This window comes from Xyrauchen texanus, chromosome 12 (assembly GCF_025860055.1).
Source record: "Xyrauchen texanus isolate HMW12.3.18 chromosome 12, RBS_HiC_50CHRs, whole genome shotgun sequence".
NCBI lineage: Eukaryota > Metazoa > Chordata > Actinopteri > Cypriniformes > Catostomidae > Xyrauchen > Xyrauchen texanus.
The window spans coordinates 36003315-36027055 of record NC_068287.1 but is presented as its reverse complement, the minus strand read 5'-3'; the positions used below and the strand labels follow the sequence as shown (position 1 = coordinate 36027055).

Below are 23741 nucleotides of genomic sequence, written 5' to 3'. Positions count from 1 at the left end.
AATTTTAGGTTGAGTGACACTTTGCTCAGATGCAGTACCAGAAATATCCAATGGCGGACAGCCAAGCTTCATTGGTGAATGATTCCCAAAAGACCAACTCAGCAGAAATTGGCATAAAAACACAATATGAATTTGAGAACAATAAAACAAAAATATCAGTTACAGTGGCATTCAAAAGTTTGGGCACCCCTGGTCAAAATTTCTGTTGCTGTGAATATTTAAGTGAGTAGAAGATGAACTGATCTCCAAAAGGCATAAAGTTAAAGATTAAACGTTCTTTTCAAAATTTTAAGCAGTATTAGTATATTTTTGTTTTTTTACAATTTTAGAGTGAAAATAAGGAAAGGAGCGCCATACAAATGTTTGGGCACCCCAATAGATTTTATTTCTAACTTTTACCAAGGTCTCAGACCTTAATTAGCTTGTTAGGGCTATGGCTTGTTCTCAGTCATCGTATGGAAAGGCCAGGTGATGCAAATTTCAAAGCTTTATACATACTCTGACTCCTCAAATCTTGTCCCAACAATCAGGAGCAGCTATCTAGCACTCTGAAAATTAAAATAATTGATGCCCACAAAGCAGGAGAATGCTATAAAAAGATAGCAAAGCATTTTCAGGTAGCCGTTTCCTCCGTTTGTAATGTAAATAAGAAATGGCAGTTAACAGGAATGGTTGAGTTCAAGTTGAGGTCTGGAAGACCCAGAAAACTTTCAGAGAGAACTCTTCATAGGATTGCTAGAAAGGCCAATCAAAACCCCTGTTTGACTGCAATAGACCTTAAGGAAGATTTGGCAGACTCAGGAGTAGTGGTGCACTGTCTACTGTGCAGCGACACCTTTGCACATATGACTTTCATGGGGAGTCATGAGAAGAAAACCTTTCCTGCATCCTCACCACAAATTTCAGCTTAAGAAGTTTGCAAATGAACATCTAAACGAGCCTGATGCATTTTAGATGCGGACTGATGAAGTTAAAATATTACTTTTTGGCCACAATGAGCAAAGGTATGTTTGAAGAAAAAAGGGTGCAGAATTTCATGAAAAGAACACCTCTCCAACTGTTAAGCATAGGGGTGGATCGATCATGCTTTGGGCTTGTGTTTATGCCAGTGGCACAGGGGAACATTTCACTGGTAGAAGGAAGAATGGATTCAATTAAATACCAGCTAATTCTGGAAGCAAATATCACACCATCTGTAAAGAAGCTGAAGATGAAAAGAGGATTGCTTGTACAACAGGTTAATGATCCTAAACACACCTCAAAATCCACAATGGACGAACTCAAGTGGCACAAGCTGAAGGTTTTGCCATGGCCCTAACAGTCCCCCGACCTAAACATCATCTAAAATCTGTGGATAGACCTGAAAAGAGCAGTGCATGCAAGACGGCCCAAGAATCTCACTGAACTAGAAGCCTTTTGCAAGGAAAAATGGCGAATATCTCCCAAACAAGAATTGAAAGACATTTAGCTGGCTACAGAAAGCCTTTACAACCAGGGATACTTGCCAGGGGGTTTTACTAAGTACTGACCATGCATGGTGCCCAAACTATTGCTTTGGGCCCTTTTCCTTTTTTGTTATTTTGAAACTGTAAAAGATGATATAAAAAGTAACATTTCTTAAAATATTATAGAAATGTGTCATCTTTTAACTTTTATGCCTTTTGGAAATCAGGCCAACTTTTGCTCGCTTAGCTATTCACAGCAACAGAAATTTTGATAAGAGGTGCCCAAACTTTTGCATGCCACTGTATATGAATGCTTTTTCTAAGGGCAGGACAAGTATTTTTTTTCTCATAAAATGCCATTTAAGATGGGGCAGTAGTTAGAAAATTAGGGATCTAAACAAAGCTAATGTTAGAAACACCCCTCAACCCACATGTAAAGTGAATTTTTGAACATTATATAAGATGTTTACAAGATTAGAAATATTATAATAACTTCTAAAATAACTGGTTACAATGTAGGGCTGGGTGGTATATCGACTTTTTAACGTATATCATATTTTCAAACGAGATGTAGGATGAGACAATACCGTTTATATCGATATAGTTTGATGCGGCGTTTCACAACCCGTTTCTACTGTAAAGCCCATGCTGTGTTTGCATCTCCATTCTCAAACTCTTCGTACAACCCTGCCCCCAATCTCCCTCTCTGTCTGCTGTGCGCAAACCTGGCCCCACCCAACTTGTTCACAAGTTCTCCTGCAACTTGAATGGAGACAGAGGGCTTGTTTACACTGCCAAAGAAGATTTGGTTTGTAAAAAGAAAACAATGGTTCAATTATTTGGAATTGGTTTGGATTTAAAAGATCAGATGAGCAGCAAAACAGCTGCATGCTGTTTGACTGACAGGCTTGTGTGTGCGGCATGCTTTAGGGCATTGTCAGACCTGACACTTGTTTAAATTGTTCCAAAACAGGAACTAAATTGTTAAGTGTTTGCATTTTCTTGGTTCGTTTCACCTTCACAAGGCAACATTTCAAAACTGGCCAAAACTGTTTTAATAAATGTCACATGTGAGCAAACTGTCCCCTCATTTGTCACAGTTTGTGCACTGTTCAGAGATTTAGCTTTTACATCCAAATACCGGTTAAAATGTTACAATTTTTATACTGTTTTTCAACTATTGTTTATAATGTCATGGTTGTGAAAAACCTTTCTATGTGTTACAGAATGTGCGTACCAGTCAGAGGTTGCACTGCAAATAAAATCTATCACTCGGATGGAAATGAGTTGTAAAATGTTCGTCATGGTTATTTTTATCTGTCATTAGCTGCTTTTGTATTATTTCTATATAGAAAAGTGCCTGTTCTCATGGACACATAGCTCTCTCTCTCTCTTGTGCACACACACAAACAGACATCAGAAAGAGTGATGCCACATACAGCAAAGATGTTTTTCATCCTTCATAAAATTGCTAACACCAGTCCTACTGTTAGTTTTGCCACTATGTCCAAAAGAAAGAAGCGATTATACGATTTACCTCAGGAATTTTAAATAACTGCTTTTTTAAATATGCAATTATGTCTAATATATAGTCGCAAAAGGCTCTATCCACATTTTGATTATGAATTACAATGTGCTGACCTATAGATTTCTTCTCTGCAGATCCATCAAGTGTGTTCATGGTTTTTTGGGATACTATTTGGATCGTTGGTCCGTTGGGTTGTATTGCATTCTCACCACAAGCGAACCGCTCCAGAGTTTGTTTGCAATCGGTCCCAGTGGTCAGAGACCACTTTGTTCAGGAGGTCTTGGACCGATTGTTTTGGTGCGGATCTGAGTGTGATTGACGTGTTCATGAATGCCTAAACGAACCGAGCCAAAGTAGAAAACACTCCAGTTTTCTGAATTCTAAATGTTTAATTGAATACTTAATGCTGTTTTAATTTTATAATTAATTTAATTATTGTTAGGCTATTATTTGTTGTATTGAAGCTTTTATCAAAAATCGTCACATTTCACTAAAGACTACTGAAATTTTGGTCTTTTTATACATTTATATATTGTGTATGGTATCTTGCTGCAATAACATGATGGAAAAGTAGATCTCATTCCTTAGAAGTGTGAGCACCCCTGCTGTAAATGATGATGATGGAGGCTTTCCTTTATTTGACTACCATATGTACACGCAACATAAAATATTCTCCTCTACCCAGAGCAGTTTATATTTCTGTCCCAGATAATCTAGTTGATTACATGGGTATAATACTATTAGGTTGGCTATGTCATAATTTTAGAAAACATAGAACAGAAACTCTGACATGTTACTTGAGCATGAAACCAATAAATGTCCTATTTTTTTTTTCTGGACAAATAATGACCAATATACTATACATATCACAATGCTTAATGTTGAGCTCTGCATGTCAGCTGTAGAGAATGCCATGCACAGGTTGCATCCAAAAGTGGAAGCTTCCACCGTTTACAGCAGCACCATACACTGCAGTACTACTGTAACCCAAAAGGTCTTCTGCCCCAAAACAAAATGTGATGCAAGCTTCATTTATGATCTCATATGTGGCTTTGACTTATAACTGAAAGTTTAGCTCACATTGTAAAAATCCTAAAAATACAGTGATATGAATTTTGGTCCATATTACCCAGCCCTATTACAATGCAAGTGATGTTAGCAGTTGGAGCCAGCAACTATTTTCATTTCCAACAAACATATTATATTTTTTTCTGCCATAAATTATACATGATGATTCCTCTGGATCACTCAAATGAAACTGAGAAATTCCAGCCCATGTAACTATGGAAACCTCACACAATTGCCTACATGATCTGCCAGTCAAACCATTACTAGAGATCTATTGGCCGGATTGATCTAGGTAAATGGCCAATGTGCATTTGGTAATACCACAGTGTGTCTGATCTGTGTTGCATGAGAGCTCTGGCTGTGAATCACAGATCAGGATGTGGGTGGAGTCCACAGAATAGGAGAGACACCGATATTGATAGCATAAAAATGAATTTGTTTCAATATTTTACTGAAATTAGACATTTTTGATTACATGATAACATAAAAATAGAGGATCAGTCTGGGTTTTCCCCCATTTACCCCCTATTTTCGATGTTTTGGATAAAATGTTTGAGTCTATTCATCATTGGACTCTTACGTTAGGTTCGTTTGTGATGTAAAATGCCTCGCCTTGAAAGTAGAGAGCAGTTTGGTGCAAGAGATCACTGGGATTGAGATTACTTTGGAAGTTAAGAATGTTTTATTTTTTTTATGATAAACCTGTGGAAAATCAAATCTGTGACGTCCTTAACCTATTTATTATGTTATGTTAATGCTATATCCATAAATGTAGATGGTCAAAAAAGATGTCCCATTTTGGAAATTTTTGTTTGAGCCCAATCAGTATCATGATACGTTGGAGGGTAACTTTTACCCATCTTAGACACCCCTGCATCTATGGTTCTTGAATATTCTAATACACATTTGTACATAGATTTTTATGTTTTTGTTTCTCTCTTTCTTTGCTTTTTTCTTCATCCCCTTCTTTTATGTGAACTGTTATAATAAAGCAATACAAAAAGAGAGAGCGGGCTGGTGCATTCAGTGGAGGAGTGAAATAAAATCTGTCAAATCAGACAGTTCTAACTTCTCAGTGGATTAGCCGCTATGAGATCAAAGCCAGATATCACATGATTCACATTCAAGTGCTTTTTGTTAATAAAGTGGATGCAATTTAAATTCTGTTGCTTTTAAATTAAAATATATATGATACTCAACATACCTGTTATTTAATTCCCCCATAAGACATGTCTTTCCATACATTTTTAGTCTAATAAAGACACAAATTTGTGATATTTCAGAAATACGATACCAATCACATATCCCACACAGAAATTGTTGGGAATATTCACATATCATTTATACACAAATTTATTAGAGATAAGAAAATCAAACATTTTAAAAGAGAACAAAATGTCACGATTGTTTAAGCCAATGAGCATTAAGCCGTGTCATAAGCAAGTCATTTCTCATCGTGCTTGCAGTTCGCACAGCTCGGAAAAAGCAACTGCCACCTGCTTGCTACAACTGCGCCTTGCTCTTATGTGAGTATTTTTAACATACGTGGTCATGATATCTCCACAAGTCAGACAGATTTCTAACCGGCATGCACCTGTCCGTGATCACTGTTGAACGGTTATGCGCAGAACTTGCTCATCTCAAACGAGCCTAATGAAATGCATGCTGATTTTTCAATCATTGGAATGTATTATAAGCAGAGAACATGAAACAAAAGTTCTGTCACTCACATGTCACAAGTTAAAAAAAATGCACTCTTAACATGGTGTTTTTTGCTGTAATATTCTAATTGCAAAATAGACTGCAGAAGATGAAATTTGAGTTTTTAAAATTTAATTTGATGGGTAATTCAAGTATGTGAAGATAGATTAAGTTTGTGATATCTGTACAGTAGTGCCACCTAGAAGATGGGCATGTTCAGGGGGCTCTGTAGCACATTCCTTTTGAGCTACCATCACCAAACTTTGAACACACACAGATCTCATCAAGCCGAACAACTTTCGTGCTAACCATCATATGCTCTGCCCAACAGGAAGTCGGCAATTTTGGATCGTTTGAAAAATATATGGTCTGGAATTTGAAATATTCTTCAGGATTTCATGTTACAGGTACCAAATTTAGGCGACATCATCATGCCAAGATATTGACTATGCTGAATTGCGAACATATTTTTGATATATTGAACGGTGTTGCCATATCGACGGGATATAGTAACATCCAAAAATTGGGAAAAAGGAAGTGTGATTTACATCAAAATTAAGCCGAATGTTTGTCCTTGCGGGCTGATCACGTTGATGTGGCTATTGTGGGTCACGGTCATAGCGCCACCATCTGGCAGCAGGAAGGCAATTTTAATAAGACTTTGAAATAGCCCACTTATGTTACATGAATTGTTTCAAAATTCTTTAGAATAATGTCAAGACACTGCTGATATAAAATTGTAAAGGAATTTTTGAAATCTTAAATACTGTTTCCGTGGCAACACATTAATTGTTATTATTCTTTTCTTCCTATATTTGGGTGTTTTTGAGGCACTTGGAATGCCTAAGTTTATATGAAATTTTGGTACACATTGGAGTCGTCGGCCATTAAGACTGGACAAAAATTCACACACGGGCGTGTTGGGGGGGCTCTGTAGCTCTCCCTTTAATATTGGCATATAACAGGGTTTCTGTAGCACCACCATTTTCATCTAGATTCCCTGGATGTTTTTTGGTTTTGGCACAATTCCAAGTAAATTCTAGAGACTGTTGTGTGTGAAAATAACAGGAGATCGCCAGTTAAAGAAATACTCAAACCAGCCCATCTGGCACCAACAATCATCTATGCGATTATCTAATCAGCCAATCATTTTCATAAATAAAATCATAATCATAAAATCATGCAGATACTGGTCAGGAATGAATGTTCTATTAATGTTCACATCAACCATAGAAATTGAGAAAAATATGATCTCAGTGATTTGGACCATGGCATGATCTGTACAATTGTGTTGAGAAGAATAGCATCTCAGATTGGTGCTGTTTGGTCAGGTTGGTGCTGTTTTGGCGGCACAAGGGGAACTAACAATATTAGGCAGGTGGTTTTAATATTGTGGGTGATCGGTGTATATTGTTCTCATGAAGCTGAACAATTTTCATAATTGCAGTGATTAGCTTGCCCAACAGGAAGTCGGCCATTTAGAATTTTATGAAAATCGCAGGCTCTGAACTTTTAAATTCTTCTCCTTGGGGATTCATTTTATTGGCACAATGTGTGCAACATCATGCCAAGACATTGTAAACGCTAAATTGCAAACTGATTTTTTATATTTTGAACGGTGTTGCCATGGCGAAGCAATACATTTACGGTGAAAAATGGAAAACAGGAATCTTCTCTGTGCATCGAGTGATTTTGATGAAAATTCAGTTGTATCTTTGGTAATGGGGGCTGATCACATGGATGCAGCTATTATGGGTCACGGTCGTAGTGCCACCAACTGGCAGCAGGAAGTATGTAACTTTTAATAGACTTATTGATATGGATATTATGGGTCATGTTCATTGCGCCACCAAGTGGTAGCACTAAGGCAATTTTAATAGACTTTGATATAGCCCTCTTATGTTTATATGAATTGCTACAAAATTCTTTAGAATAATGTCATGACACTGCTGATGTAAAATTATAAAGGGATATTGGATATCTTAAATAGTGTTGCCATGGAAACACATTCATTGGTATTATTGCTTCCTATATTTCAATGTTTTTGAGGCACTTAGCAAGTTTGCATGCTTAAAGTTTCATTAAATTTTGCACACACATCAGAGTCGTCAGCCATTAGGGCTAGACAAATGATGCAGGAGGGCTCTGTAGCACCCCCATTTTCACCTACAGTCACCAAAATTGGTACATACATGGTTCTCATCAAGCCGGATAACTTTCATAATTATAGTCATTAGGTCCACCCAACAGGAAGTTGGCAATTTTTTTTTTTTTTTTTTTATATTGCAGTCTCTGAACATTTCAAAACTCCTACTAGGTGATTCATGAGACTGTCACCACATTTAGACAACATTATGCCAAGACATTGAAGATGTTAAATTGCGAACAAATTTTATATATCGAACGGTGTTGTAATGGCGAGGCATTAAATTAATCCCGGAAAATAGGAAACAGGAAGTGTCTCTAATCTTCTCTGTGCAATGTGTGATGTAGATCAAAATTGAGATGTATGTTTAGACTTGGGACTAATCACATGTTACTATTACCACTGGGTCACTGGGTGGAAATGGAGCAGTTGTGCTTGGGCCCATCATCGCTGCTTGCAGCTATATATAGATTTGTTTTTTGTAATTTGAGTGATAAACCTTTCCATGTACATTAGTAGAAAAGCTCTTACTGAAACATCTGCAGTCAGGATGAAGAGAAGTTTTGAGCATGAAAGCCAAGAAATAAGCCTGAGAGGGAGTATATGTGTTAATGGCACATGCATGCATGCAGGTTTAAGGTGCTTTCACAGAAACAGCAGGGGAGTGAAAATCACAGAATAATCAGACTGGTAATAATGCAGAACTTAGTGGCAAGCAAGATTATAGACCCCGTAAGACAAGCAGAAAAGTCTCTTTAAGAGTATTTGGATTCAGATAAGTTCCGGAGATTTGTGTGAGATTTCTTAAATAGAATTTCTTTTTTTTTTTTTTTTGCCTCACTCTCTACTTCAACTGAATTAACAGATGTTCTCTGGAAATTTTGATCGCAGGCCATCTTATTGCTGAGACTAAGAATGAGGACACTGCTCTTTCTCCACCTAACTATTTTGTGAGATGTTCTGTCAGGAAAAGGCATGCCAATATGCTCTATTTTTTGTTTTTGTGCAGAGAGTCAACGGGCATATCGGTTCGTACAGGGAAAAGACTGGGGTTTCAAGAAGTTCATAAGGCGGGACTTCCTCCTTGATGAGGCCAATGGGCTGTTACCTGATGACAAATTGACGCTCTTCTGTGAGGTAAGTGATGCATGACCAATCATACGCTGCACTTCTTGTAGTATGTTTAAGATATGGAAGTTTTTATTTTGACAGTTGACAAGGACAAAGTTGTTGTCACCGTAATGGTACATGTTTAATGCACACACTCATATGGAGTTAAATGAAATATGAAGGCAAATTTGATAATTGCATGGAAGTTGACTAAATGATTCAAAGTGCTTCATATCAGAGAGCGAAGACTATTGGGTGAGCAAGTTTGGATTCTCCCTCGGCTCCATTGCCACATTCACAATACTCTTTCCTCTCCCTTTTACTTCTCTACTCACTTCCTATATCTGTATCTGTAATTTCCCAGAGCTTTTGCCTTGCCTCCTCCCTTCTTCCTTGCACCATTCTTAACTCCTATATGTCCTCCCACAATTCCATTCTCTTTTTATGCCTACATTTGATGATTTTCTCACTCTCTGGCTCTCCTCTGTTATGCTGTTTCTTTTTTAGGTGTTGGCTTCTTAAATAGGGGCCTGAGCATACTTTCTCTCTCTGTCTCTTTTTCTCTGTTTTTAACGAGGAGAGGGCTCCCATTAGAGGTGGAGTACTTAGTGTCATTGTGGCCAGTTAGATGGAAGGCTTGAGGGGAAAAACAAGTTTCTAATTCTGGTTTTCTCACTTTAAAACTTGAAGGAAAATTAAATGGATGAAATGTAGTCAGTTTTTGCTAATGGTTCATTAAGCTTGGTAGCTATTCCTTCCTGTCTTGCCTACCTTCTTTCTCTCTCATTTTGAGCTCAATTTCTCCCTCCATTATTTTGTTAAATTTGTATACACCCCTCCTTCTCAGGTCTCCTTCACCTGTTCTTGCTTTCTCTTTCTTCTTTTTCTTCTCGTTCCCTAACTCTACCTCCAACCTCCGGCAGGTAGATTGCTCATAGTAAATAAATGAGCTCTACTCTTCTCTCTCTCTCTCTCTCTCCCCATCTGACAGCAACTATCTTTCACTCAGTGTAGCCATATGCCACACTGATATCTCCGAGATCCACTACGGCTGCAGCATCTGCTGCTGATACACACTCACATGCACACACAAGTTTAGAAATGGTAGCTAGTTAAGAGGAGGGAAAGTTCTATACCTGCAGCATCTGCTTTGTTGTTCCTCACCCTCAAAACACTGAGGGTTCAGCGGAGAATGTGATGGAGGGAGAAGAAATTAGAGAAAGAGAGGTGTGCTGAAGTATTGTTAAACCATATTACCCTAATGAAAGCGAGAAAGAGGTTTTGATAATCTGACTGTTTAAAGTGTAATTTTAAAATGTAGGTTTTGTGGCTTTTAGTTCATGTCTGTTAGCTTTGATGTCATCTATATGCACTTTGTACTCTTAAAAGTTGACAAAACTAACTATTAGCAGATTTAAATGGTCTTTTTCCTTCGAGAATGTGTAAAAAATACTGATGATCTTGCACATCCAAGTGAGTGTGTGTGTATAATGTATATTTATATGTGTGTGTGTGTGTGTGTGTGTGTGTGTGTGTGTATATATATATATATATGTATAGATAGATAGATAGATAGATATATATATATATATATATATATATATATATATATATATATATATATATATATATATATATATATGGTATGATGTTACCAAACTATATACTGTCCTTCATGTGTCCTGTGGTGTCTGGCACCAAGACATTAGCAGCAGATCCTTCAAGTCCTGTAAGGTGGAGCCACCATGGTTTGGACTTGTTGGTTCAGCACATCCCACAGATGCTCAATCGGATTGAGATCTGCAGAAATATGGATGCCAGGGCAGCACCTTGAACTCTTTATCATGTTCCTCAAACCATTCCTGAACAATGTATGCAGTGGGGCAGGGTGCATTATCCTGCTGAAAGAGACCAATAACATTAGGGACTACCATTGCCATGATTGGGTGTACCTGGTCTGCAACGATGTTTAGGTAGGTGGCATGTGTCAAATTGACCCTGTGAATGGCCGGACCCAGGGTTTCCCAGCAGAACATTGCCCAGAGCATCACACTCCCTTCAACAGCTTGTCGTATTCCCACATTGCGTCCTGGTGCCATCACTTCCCCAGGTAAACGACTTACACGTACACGGCCGTCAACGTGATGTAAAAAAAAAAACGGGACTCATCGAACTAGGCGACCTTCTTCCACTGCTCCAAGGTTCTGTTCTGATGCTCGTGTGCCCATTGTAGGCACTTTTGGCAGTGGACAGGGATCATCATGGGCACTCTGACTTGTCTGCGGCCCCATATGCAGCAGGGTGCGATTACACACTGTGTTATGACACATTCCTCCCGTAACTAACATTAGAGTTTTCTGTGACTTGTGGCACATTAGACCTTCTGTCGGTTCGGACCAGACGGGATAGCCTTCGTTGCCCTCACACATCATTGATATTTTGGTGCCCAACACCCTGTCACCAGTTTGTGTTTTGTCCCTCCTTGGACCACTGTTGGTAAGTACTCCACAAGCCTTGCCATTTCAGAGATGCTCTGACCCTGTCATCTTGCCATAACAATTTGGCCCTTGTCAAAGTCTCTTTCAACAAGTTGACTATGAGATCTGATTGTTCGCTTACCATCTAATCTACCCAGACCATGACATGTGGCATTGTTAGAAGATGATCAATGTTATTTGCTTCACCTGTTAGAAGTCATAATGTTTTGGCTTTGAATAAGTTTGGCGGCTCATTATATTGCCGATCTCCTCTCTCACCATCATACCTCTAGACTCTTCGGTCATCAAATAGTCTACAGCTGACTCCCAATATTAGATCTTCCCCAACTTTTGATGGTTTTAAATCTCTTTTTAAATGTTTTTTTTTTTTCTCTAGCTTATGGAAATATGCAGGTTTAGTTGTACTTTTTTTTTTGTCATTGCGTCTTTCATGTTGTCCTTGTGTTTTGTTATGAATTTTGTAATTACTGATTTGTTTTTTAGAGCACTTTGGTCAGCTGTCATTATTTTTAAATGCGCTATATTACATTTAAATTTATTCATTTGGCAGACACTTTTATCCAAAGCGACTTACAAAAGAGGAAAACATAAGCGAATCATCTTAAGGAGACAGTGGTATGAAAAGTGCCATACTACAAAGATTCACTATCATCAGAATAGTATACAAAACAGATTTAAGTGGAACAAGAATTGTATATTTTAATTTTTTTTATTTTTTTAGTGACTGGTTAAGTGCTCTTGGAAAAGATGTGTTTTTAGCCATTTTTTGAAGACAGAGAGTGAGTCAGCTTCACTGATTGAGTTGGAAAGGTCATTCCACTAACGTGGTATGATGAAACTGAAAGTCCGGAAAGTGTTTTGGTGTGTTTTGCTATATAAATAAAAATGACTTTAACACGAAGTGAGATTTTTAGAAGAATATCTCAGCTCTGTAGGTCCATGGAAGTGAATGGTGACCAGAACTTTGAATCACTTAAAAGCACATAAAGGCAGCCTAAAAGTAATCCATATGACTCAAGTGGTAAAATCCATATAAGTGTGGGTGAGAAATGGATTAATATTTAAGTCCTTTTTTACAATAAATGATCCTCCCTGCCCAGTAGGTGGCGATTTGAATATGAAGAAAGTGGAAATTTAGTAAAAAAAAAAAAAAAAAAAAGACTTAAATAGACCACTGGAGTTGTATGAAATACATAATGCTGCATTTATGTGCTTTTTGGACGTTCAAAGTTCTGGCTCATGCGATGTGGTCACATTGTGTGTATTTTGTCATCCTATCACAAAACGTTTTAGATCCCGTTTAGACCTGTTTTTAATTGATGCATGCACAGAGCACTAGATGGCACTATAGGAAGTGTCTTGATCATGCCTAGAGACCGCAATGGCAAGATGTCAGTGAAAAAGGAGTTCAATTTTTTTTTCTGTTCTCACCACAAACCAACTGGATCGCTTCAGAAGACATTGATTAAACCACTGGAGTCTTATGGGTTATTTTTATGCTTACACTGCATATTTTTTTTTAATTCTCTTTTTATGAGCTGAAAACTGCTCGTCATGCTATTTTATGTGGTCTTTAACACTGAAAGTTTTTTTATTTCCTTGTGTACATTCACACTGCAGATGTGACAAACTAATGTGTGACTGCCTAAAAAACAGTTCATTGCAAATAAGCAATAATCTTTACAACAATGTTATGTTTGATCTCTATGAACTGTGTTTTTTCAAGTCATTTCATTAACAGGAATCCGTTTTCGTGAGTGTGGCTCTTAGAGCGATCAGTCTGTATCTCTCTGCAGACGAGTCGGTACACACACACACACACACACACACACACACACACACACGTGTTTCCTTGACTAGAAGCAGACGCTAGTCTCAGAAGGGGGGAGAAGATAGGAATAAGAGCAGTTGAAGGAGAAAAAAGGAGAGAAATGGATGTTTGCGGTCAAGGTCAGACTTGAACAGCTTGAGTGGAAATGATGCGTGTAAAAGCGTATGTGTAGTTTGAAACAGAATCACTGTATACACCTACAGCTGCTCACAAATATCAGCCTGCCTCTGTGCACTCTCTCTTTCTCCTCCTCTCTCTTTCCCCTTTTTCTATCTCTATATCTCGGAAACTGTAGGTGTGCTCATTTTTATTTGGATGCAGTGAGTAAAATTCTCATTCTAGAGTCATTTAATTGGAAATAAACTTCTAAATACCAATGAGTAAAAGATTATATTTGTATATTTTAAACATCAAAATTTGACCAGAAGCCACAAAATCATTTCATGGGATCTTTTACACTGTCTGCATTCCAGTATTAGCTGTGTACCCATCTCAGTGCACACATGTATTTTTGTGTGTGGATTGATTTTTATTAGATCTGTGTTTGTACAGCTAAATGAGATGGTATAGAGAGATACATCTATCTGGAGTTAATTAGCTTATTTGATTTAATATGTAAATTGTTTTACACTATTTCATGCTTGGTCACTCTCAGAACCTCTGTAAACAAACAAACACATTCCATCATAAATAGCTCTGATAGACAGATACATAAATTATTGAATGAAAGCCGTAGGGAGGGAAGGAAAAAAACAGTCTGTGCAGGAGGTAGGATTGCTTTTAGTGCCTAATAGCTGATCAAATAAATTCTCACAAAATGACTCTTCAAGCATCGTGTAATTGTAGCGAAGGCAAAAAGCTGAGTGAATCGACAAAACCTCAGCCAATCGTTAGTGTATTAAGTTTAAAATACATATATGTGCAGTTGGATTTTGGACCTATGAGATTTCGCTGTGGGCGGGGCTACCCAGTGTGATGTATTGGTGTGTTGCGGAGGTGTTTTTGTTATTAAGAGTTGAAGTGAGAATATACAGTGTGGTAATTCTCTAATTAAAGTGTTTGTAAATTGCTTTGATTAATCAATGAATTTATTATGACCTGGCTTAGCTCATTAGCATGAGCATTGAATAACCTGGAAGTGTCCTTCTATTTTTTTCCTGCCTTTCCTTCTTTCCCTCTCTCTTTTCTGCATGCGACTAATGCGTGAGTGATGAATGTTCACGTGAGTTTAATTTAGCGAGTAAGAATGTGTGTGTTTCAGAGGAGAGGGGTGATGAGCAATTAACACATACAGAACGTAGATGTTTTGGCTGTTGTTTCTATTAGTGAAGAGGTTTTAGTGGATGTTCCTGCTGGTGTTTGTACAGGTGTTGGTTGTATCTGTTGGTGTGGTGTTCTTTTAGTACGTTGTTCTGTTAGTGCAAGTACTTTGGTTGTTGATGCAGGTGTTTTGGCTTATTGTTTTGGTGCAGGCGTTTTGGTTGGTTCTGTTTGTCCAGGTGTTTCGGGTGTTTGTGTTGGTGCAGGTGTTTTGGTTGTTGTTTCTGTTGGTGCAGGTGTTGGTTATATCTGGTGTGGTGTAGTGCTGCACGATAAATCATATCGCAATCGTGATGTCAGCCTGTGTGATTATATGACTGCAAAATGCTGCGATTATATTAAATAAGTGCATGTGTGGATGTAACAGCCCATTCTCTCTGAGAGCTGTTTGCCCATTTTCTACACCGCTAATAAAAAGATGACCAGTCAGTCTCAGTTTAGGGAGTGGCACGTATGGTCACGTTAGTTTCCGGTGTTCAGCGTGGAGATAGATGCCGAGCAGACTGACACTGAACTGGTGGCCTGAAAAAACAACACCGATCATAGCTTGGCGATATATCTTTATTTCATCCTTAATTAAAGTTCATATAATATGAGAGCGTGCCATGTAAATAAACACAAACTCCAAAACTGTCATTCTCGGTGCGGTCAGAGCCGCTTCAACCAGTCTCGGAAGAGACCCAATCTGAGCGGGAGTCGAGACCGGGAGAGGTTTAAAGTTCTGCCGGGTGATGCACACTCTAACACGGAGACGCTCGTTTGAAAACACAGCATTTATAGTTGTTGTTGTTGCTAGTGTGTATGTTTGAGTTGAGAAATACACATTTCAGCATTATCAGTAATCTATTTGTGCATTTTCCTTGATAACCAAGCAAGTTGACTCATGTTACCATTTGTTTATTATATCGCAATCGCATATCACAATATTAGCCTCAATAATCGCAATATGAAATTTTCCCCAAATTGTGCAGCCCTAGTGTGGTGTTAGTGCAGGTGTTTTGGTTGGTTCTGTTTGCTTTGTGTTTGCACAGGTCTTTTGGTTTTCTGTGTTTTTAATGCAGGGTTTTTGGTTGTTCTGTTGATTTGGTGTTGTTGCAGGTGTTTTGGTGGTTTCTGGTAGTGCAGGTGTTTTGGTGGTTTCTGTTAGTGCAGGTGTTTTTGGTGGTTTCTGTTAGTGCAGGTGTTTTTGGTGGTTTCTGTTAGTGCAGGTGTTTTTGGTGGTTTCTGTTAGTACAGGTGTTTTTGGTGGTTTCTGTTAGAGCAGGCGGTTTTGGTGAGTTCTGTTGACGTGGCATGTGTTATGTATATTTATATATATTTCTTTGGTTGTTTCTGATGTGTTTTTTTTATTTATTTATTTTTATTTATTTATTTTTATTTTGTTGTATTGCCACTAACAGCTTGTTAGTTTTCATTAATGGACAGAAGATGTGTAAAATACAGTTGTGTCATGTTACCATTTCTGTTTTCCCACCAACATTCCTTCCTAAGGTTTTTTTTTTTTTAGGTCATCAACCTGCCTCATCTTGTTTTTTCTCACGCTCTTTTATTGTTTGTCCTTCCCTTTCTTGTTCGGTCTCTTTTTTTTTTTTTTCCTTCAGGAGAAAGTTTACGCCTCCATTAAGAACATACAATGGTCCATGACATTTAATTTCCTGTTTGCGATGTTCTTTTACCCTCTTCCTGTGTGTCACACTTACTCCCTCCTCCATTTATATCCATCTGTCTTATTCTCACTCCCTTTAACTCTTCTATTGTGTAATTTCACTCCTATCCATGCATGTTCTCTGATTTTACCCTGGACTTTGCTTAGCTAATTGTTTTTGGTCTGCTAAATAGGAAAAACTTAGTTTTAAAGGTGAAGTGTGTAATATCTGTGCTACTGGCTGCACCAAACGAAATTAAAATAATGACTCTTTCTCAAACAGGTTTGTCTGCTTGTCAAGATAAAAGTAAGAATGGTTTAGCCTGCTTGTGGTTGTCTCTGCCTATTGAACTGGCATAGGGCACTATGTAAATATTTAAAAAATATTACACACTTCACCTTTAAGAAACTGCATTGAGAGACCATGAATTAAATGCTCTGTATGTGTTTCTGATACCTAAAAATGCATTTAATGAAGGCAGCTCGCAAGGTTTTGAAACACTGCTTCAGTCACTGTGTTTCAGAATTTTTGCTCATTAAAGAAGTGATGCCTTATATAGCAATTAACTTGATGTTAGAACCTGTGACATTTCAGTTTGTGTGTGTGTGAGTTTGTGAGACTCCTGGAGTGAGATATATGAACATGCTTATGTCTGCAAGGAACAGGTGGCAAAGTCAGCATGGTGGCCCGCCACACACAAGTGCAAGCACGCACACACTTGCACACAGAGACCAGCAACAAATTGAAGCAATTTGTGTAAATTAAGAGATAACTAGATGGCTGCCCTTGTTGAACAGTCTTTGTAGTGTCCACTCTGAGCCACTCTAGTGGGGATCTGCCATATTGTCTGCCATATGGATATTCTTAAATGCGTGTGAGAAAATAAACATGAAAGTTAACTTAGTTCACATGCATGTAGTGTCTAAAATAGTAGTGGACTGATATGAGTTATTTGGGGTTTTTCCACTTATTTTGCAGATTGGCAGCACTGATTTGTTTTTGCATTCTATTTTGGTGTGTTTAGGTGAGTGTGGTGCAGGACTCTGTGAATATCTCTGGGCAGAACACCATGAACATGGTGAAGGTTCCGGACTGCCGGCTGGCCGATGAACTGGGTGGATTGTGGGAACATTCTAGATTCACAGACTGCTCGCTGTGTGTCGCTGGGCAGGAGTTCCAGGCACACAAAGCCATACTAGCAGGTAAGATGCGAGGTAACTCATTTACACACTCAGGCACATTCTCATGCACTCTTTGAGATTCAAATGCATGCTGATATTTGATTACTTGTGCAGATAACACTTAGGGTGTATTTATTAACATTAGTTAACTGCATTAGTTAACATGGACTAACACTACTGCACTTATTAAGTTTTGTTAATTTCAACATATACTTGTTAGGACCCAAGCACTGAAAGTGCGGAGGCCCTATTGTTCTTCTAAGGATTATTAGGGCCCAAGCACTGAAAGTGCGGAGGCCCTATTGTTCTTCTAAGGATTATTGGGGCCCAAGCACTGAAAGTGCGGAGTCCCTGTTGTTCTTCTAAGGATTTTTCCCTAGGTTTGGGGCACTTTTGGGGCACTTAACAAGCTCAAAAACTCATGATGTCTTCCATACACATCAGATTTGTTGGCCGTTAGGGCTTGGCATAAGTTCAAACATGGGCGTGTAGAGGGGGCTCTGTAGCGCCACCTATAAGATGGACATGTCGGGGGGCTCTGTAGCACATACTTTTTGAGCTAGTCACAAACTTTGTACATATATAGATCTGACCTTTTATGCTGACAATCATGAGGTCCGCACAACAGGAAGTCAGCCATTTTGTATTGCTTGAAAAATGCATGCTCTTGAATTTTAAATACTCCTCCTAGTTTATTCATGCTACAGATAGCAATTGTGGGCTACATCATACCATGACATTGACGATGCTAAATTGTGAACTGATTTTGATAGATTAAATGGTGTTGCCATGGCGGCGCGATAAAGTAACGTAAAAAAATGTGAAACAGGAAGTGTCTCATATCTTCTGCTTGCGTCGTGTGATTTAAATAAAAATTTAGCCATATGTTTGGTCTTGCGTATTTATCACAGTGATGTAGCTATTGTGGGTCATTGTCTTAGTTGTGGAAGTGTGGCACTTTTAACAGACATGAAATATCCCTCTTATTTGTACCTGAATTGCTTCAAATTTTTTAGAATAATGTCAAGACCGTACAGATTGAACATTTTGAAGGGATTTTGAGGAGATTCTTGATATCTTAAATAGTGTTGCCATGGCAACGTTTTAAATTTCATTATTCATTTTTTTATATATATTCACGTTTATGAGGTACTTGGCATACTTGCATTTTCGTGATATTTTGCACACACATCAGAGAACAAAAATGAACACATGGTTGTGGCTGGGGAGCTCTGTAGCACCACCTTTTGACAAGTGGTGGGGTCAGTTTCTTCTATGGTTACCAAACTTGCTACATATATTGTTCTCATTAAGCTGTACTACTTTCAGTCATTAGTTCTGCCCAACAGGAAGTTGTCCATTTTGGATTGAATGTGCATTTTTTTTTAAATTGCAGGCCTTGAAATTTTTTATGCTCCAAGGGGTTTCATGTGATTGTCACCACATTTGTGCAACATCATGCCAAGACATTATAGATGCTAAATTGCAAACAGATTTTTGATATTTTGAACCGTGTCGCCATTGCAAAGCAATACTGAATGGAAAAATGGAAAACGGAATGTGACACATTTTCCCTTGTTCGTTGTGTGTTTTTGATAAATTCAGCTGCATGTATGGTAATGGGGGCTGATAACGTGGATGCGCTATTATGGATCACGGTCATAGCGCCACCAACTGGCAGCAGGAAATATGGCACTTTAACAGACGAGATTTTGAAATAGCCCTCTTATGTTTATTTGAATTTCTTCAAAATTATTTTGAATAATGTCATGACACTTCTGATGTAAAATTGTAAAGGAATATTTAATATATTAAATACTGTTGTCATGGCAATACATTAATTGTTATTATTCCTTCCTATATTTGGGTGTTTTTGTATGTATGTGTTTTGTATGTATGTACAATACCGTGGTGGGTCTCATCAGCAAGAACGACGAGTCAGCATACAGAGAGGAGGTGCAGCGGCTGACGAACTGGTGTAGAGCCAACAACCTGTCCCTGAATGTCGACAAAACAAAAGAGATGGTTGTTGACTTTAGGAGAGCACAAGGTGAACACACTCCGCTGAACATCGACGGCTCCTCTGTGGAGATCGTCAAAAGCACCAAATTCCTTGGTGTTCACTTGGCGGAGAACCTCACCTGGTCCCTCAACACCAGCTCTATCACCAAGAAAGCCCAGCAGCGTCTCTACTTTCTTCGAAGGCTGAGGAAAGCACATCTCCCAACCCCCATCCTCACTACATTCTATAGAGGGACTATTGAGAGCATCCTGAGCAGCTGCATCACTGCCTGGTTTGGGACTTGCACCGCTTCGGACCGCAAAGCCCTGCAGAGGATAGTGAGGACAGCTGAGAAGATCATTGGGGTCTCTCTTCCCTCCATCAAAGACATTTACAAAAAACACTGTATCCATAAAGCAACCAGCATTGTGGACGACCCCACACACCCCTCACACAAACTCTTTACCCTCCTCCCGTCTGGCAAGAGGTACCAAAGCATTCGGGCCCTCACGGCCAGACTGTGTAACAGCTTCTTCCCCCAAGTCAGACTCCTCAATACTCAGAGACTGGTTTGACACACACGTGTCCTGAGTTGCACTTTAATTACTGTCACTTTATAACTGTCTGCTACCTCAATAACTGCTATGTGCATAGAACATTATCTCATAGTATGTTATGTTTACATTTTTAGAAACTGTCATCTTTTTGCACTACTGAGTACTGGTCGGCGCTGCACTGTCTATTGTCCTGTTCATTGTCAGAAATTTGTTGTACTGTCCTGTACTTTTTGCACATGTTTGCTCGTGTACTTTATATAGGTATATGTAGGTTTTTTTATATAGGTATTTTATTTCGTTGTGTTGTCTCATGTGGTCCTGTGTTGGTCCTTTGTTGTTTTTATGTAGCACCATGGTCCTGGAGGAACGTTGTCTCGCTTTTGCTGTGTACTGTACTAACTGTATATGGTTGAAACGACAATAAAAACCACTTGACTTGACACTTGACTTGATGTGTTTTGCTATTACTAGAGATAAATCTAGAATTTCTTCAAGCTTGAAGTAATTCTAGATTTATCTCTAGCAATTTGGCATCCCCAATTCCCACTAGGTCCTCGTGGTGGCGCAGTCACTCGCCTCAATGCAGGTGCGGAGGACAAATCTCTGCTTCTAAGACAGTCACTGACCACTAGGAGGGTGTAATCCCTGTGACTCTACCCTCCCTACTGGGAGAATTTGGTTGCTTAGGAGACCTGGCTGGAGTCACTCAGCACACCCTGGATTCGAATTCGTGACTCCAGGGGTGCTAGTCAGCATCATTGCTCGCTAAGCTACCAGGCCCCCTCAGTGAATGTTTTTTAATTTGTTAAATCAGAGGTTTGATTCATTGATATTACAGTTTGAATGGATTAAAGGTAATCCTAATGCATTAAAATGTTTCTAAAATCCTTGCAATATTCACATATGTTGCTTGATTTTAGATTGTCAACAAAATCATCACAAATTATATGAAAGTTAGAACTCATCACCAAAGAGAGCTCAGCCCCCTCTCTCTCTCACTCTCTCTCTTGCTGTCACTCATGGAGAGGTGGGATTCCTCGCTATCTTGCAGTACCTGATAGTGCTCATTAATCGCCGTGGAGATGGAGCTGATCGTCTGGTGTTTGAGCTGTGATTAGACTGTGTGCGTGTGTGATAATGTGCCAGACTTCCCACAATCTTTAAACAAGTTAAAGTTGCCCTAGACAGATCTGACTACATATCCAGGTTTATCAGACAGATGAAGGTCTGAGCTGCCATCATTCTCTGGGTTAATCAGCCAATGAGTTCCACAATTGTTTGATGAACAACTGTAAGATATTTAGTTACAGAACTTGCAAGGCAGCACTGCATTGGTATTATTTAAACATTAGAACAAACCCCTAACTCTATGTATTTAACTTCAACTAAACTCCAATTAATTCTGGCATAACCACTTAATTCACAGACTCCATTAAAACTTGGATTTGTTGATTATTTTAGTCCTTGGTGTGCCATCTTATTTATTAATTTATTTTGTAAACATATGTTTTAAGAAATTTAAGATGAAAGTTTATAAATCTCCCATTGACATACATTTACAGCAATGACATCATTGTAGTATTTGCCAACTGAATTGGGAATGGTCTTCTTTCTTACATCTATTTGCACACTAAATTGAGACTTGAGTGTTGGTACTGGTGTGCAGCCAACTGAAAACAAGATTCACTTTGAGTAGCTGCAAAGTGGCTCTGATGCATTATTTATTTATTAAAGTTTTTTCCCCTTTTCTCCCCAATTTGGTATGCCCAATTCCCAGTGCGCTCTAGGTCATCATGGTGGCGTAATGACTCGCCTCAATCCTGGTGGCAGAGGATGAATCTCAGTTGCCTCCGTGTCTGAAACAGTCAGCGCATCTTATCACGTGGCTTGTTGAGCGCATTTTGTGGAGATCTAGCACGTTTGGAGGCTCACGCTATTCTCCGCGGCATCCACGCACATCTCATCACGTGCCCCACCGAGAGCGAGAACCACATTATTGCGACCGCGAGGACGTTAACTCAACGTGAATCTCTACCCACCCTAGCAACCGGGCCAATTGGTTGCTTAGGATGCCTGACTGGAGTCACTCAGCACACCTTGGATTCAAACTTGCGACTCCAGGGGTGGTAGTCAGCGTCTTTACTTACCCCAATATGATGCATTATTAGATTTAACCCAAATAAATTTGCAACCAAAGCCTTCAAAAGTTTTCCTCAAACTTATTATGTTGTTGCAATGCAAGTACTAGCATTTCCTTTAGGAAATGCCAATATATTTCTTAATGTTGATTGCTGAAACGCTCCGTATTACTCACTATCCCTCAGAGATTCTTAATATTCCTTATTACATTTTAAGCCTATATTTTGCTTTCAAGAGCTGGCGTTAAACCTGACTTTTTGTGACATGTTTATTATGTGTACAAAAATCTCTTTCTCTCTCTTGCAGCACGTTCCCCAGTTTTCAGCGCCATGTTCGAACATGAGATGGAGGAGAGTAAAAAGGTGAGTCTTGTTTTTTTGTTTACCTCTCTTTTCTCTCATTCTCTAATTTAACTTCAAAAGCTGTGACAACTCCCATCCTTTTACACAGTCAAAATCACAGAGCCACTCAGACTCTTTTCATGCAAACTGCTTGTTATTCTTCATGCAAGTGTTCTTCTAATGTCTCAATTCTGCCTCAATTTATTAGTGATCTCTCAGTAGGGCTCAAATCCATCCTTCCTATCAGAGGATCAATTTTCAGTCCATACGTGCTTGTGTCTGTGGTCTAATACCTCTACATTTATAGAGCTGCTTAACTGTGCCATCTTCCTCTTTTGGTAAATTATTAATAGCAGATCATAAATCACTATTTGCCATTTTCTTTTGTGTGCTCTTAGTGTGACAGTCATATTAGACCTGTTTTAATTAAATTATTTCACATAGGTGTTAAAGATTGTCTGTGTAAATTGAGAGAGTTACCCATGTCTATCTAACTTGGTCTATCTAACTTAATCCAAGGAAGAAAATGTGTTGTTTTTAGGGCTGTTATAATTAACACTAAAGGAATTTAATGCATTAACTAAAAAAAATATATTTTGTTATTTTTAAATCTGTTCTAGGTGTTTTATATATTTGGTTACAAGTAATCTTAACTCATCTGTGATTAAAGTATCGTTGTTTTGATTGAATTATTTACATTTGGTTATAACATGTATTATACAGTACAAAGTAAATTATGACTAAACTGATGACTAAGTTAGCCATATGGCACACTGGACTCTACTCAGTACTTCTTAGTGCACATAAATCTGCACTTTTGTAAAGTACAATTGATTAAAGAAGAATGGCGTACTTAACAGGCTCCAAGTTCACCAGAGGTAACACTAATCACCCTTCACAAAAAAATCTCAATTATTAACCAGCTACAACAAAACAACAACTGTCATTAGAATTAAAACTAAACATATTTTTAAATAAAAAAAGTTATTTTACTACATAAGTCCCCTTGTTTTGACCAAACAATTTATTCAAGTGCAAGGGTTTATGGGTATTCCACACAGCTGCAATTTTGTACATGGTAATTTTGAGTTAGTATTACTCAAAGCCAGGGTTCAGATCCATAACACTCTTTTCCATTTATCTGTTGTACAATGTCTGTGTTTCTTTGCCCACATTAATCTTTTTTGTATTTCTGTTTCAAAAGTGGCTTTTCTTTGCAATTCTTCCC

At 38.4% G+C, this 23741-nt stretch overlaps 1 protein-coding gene across 2 annotated transcripts in view; it reads left to right on the top strand.

Moving 5' to 3' along the window:
* LOC127652584 (speckle-type POZ protein-like) overlaps positions 1 to 23741 on the top strand; it is a 118530-nt gene that overhangs the window by 74880 nt on the left and 19909 nt on the right. For both annotated transcript variants that reach the window (XM_052138811.1, XM_052138812.1), the window contains exons 6-8: positions 8898 to 9025; positions 17318 to 17495; positions 22479 to 22534. In XM_052138811.1, coding sequence (XP_051994771.1) covers positions 8898 to 9025; positions 17318 to 17495; positions 22479 to 22534 — 362 coding nt within the window. The remainder of the gene's footprint in view (positions 1 to 8897; positions 9026 to 17317; positions 17496 to 22478; positions 22535 to 23741) is intronic.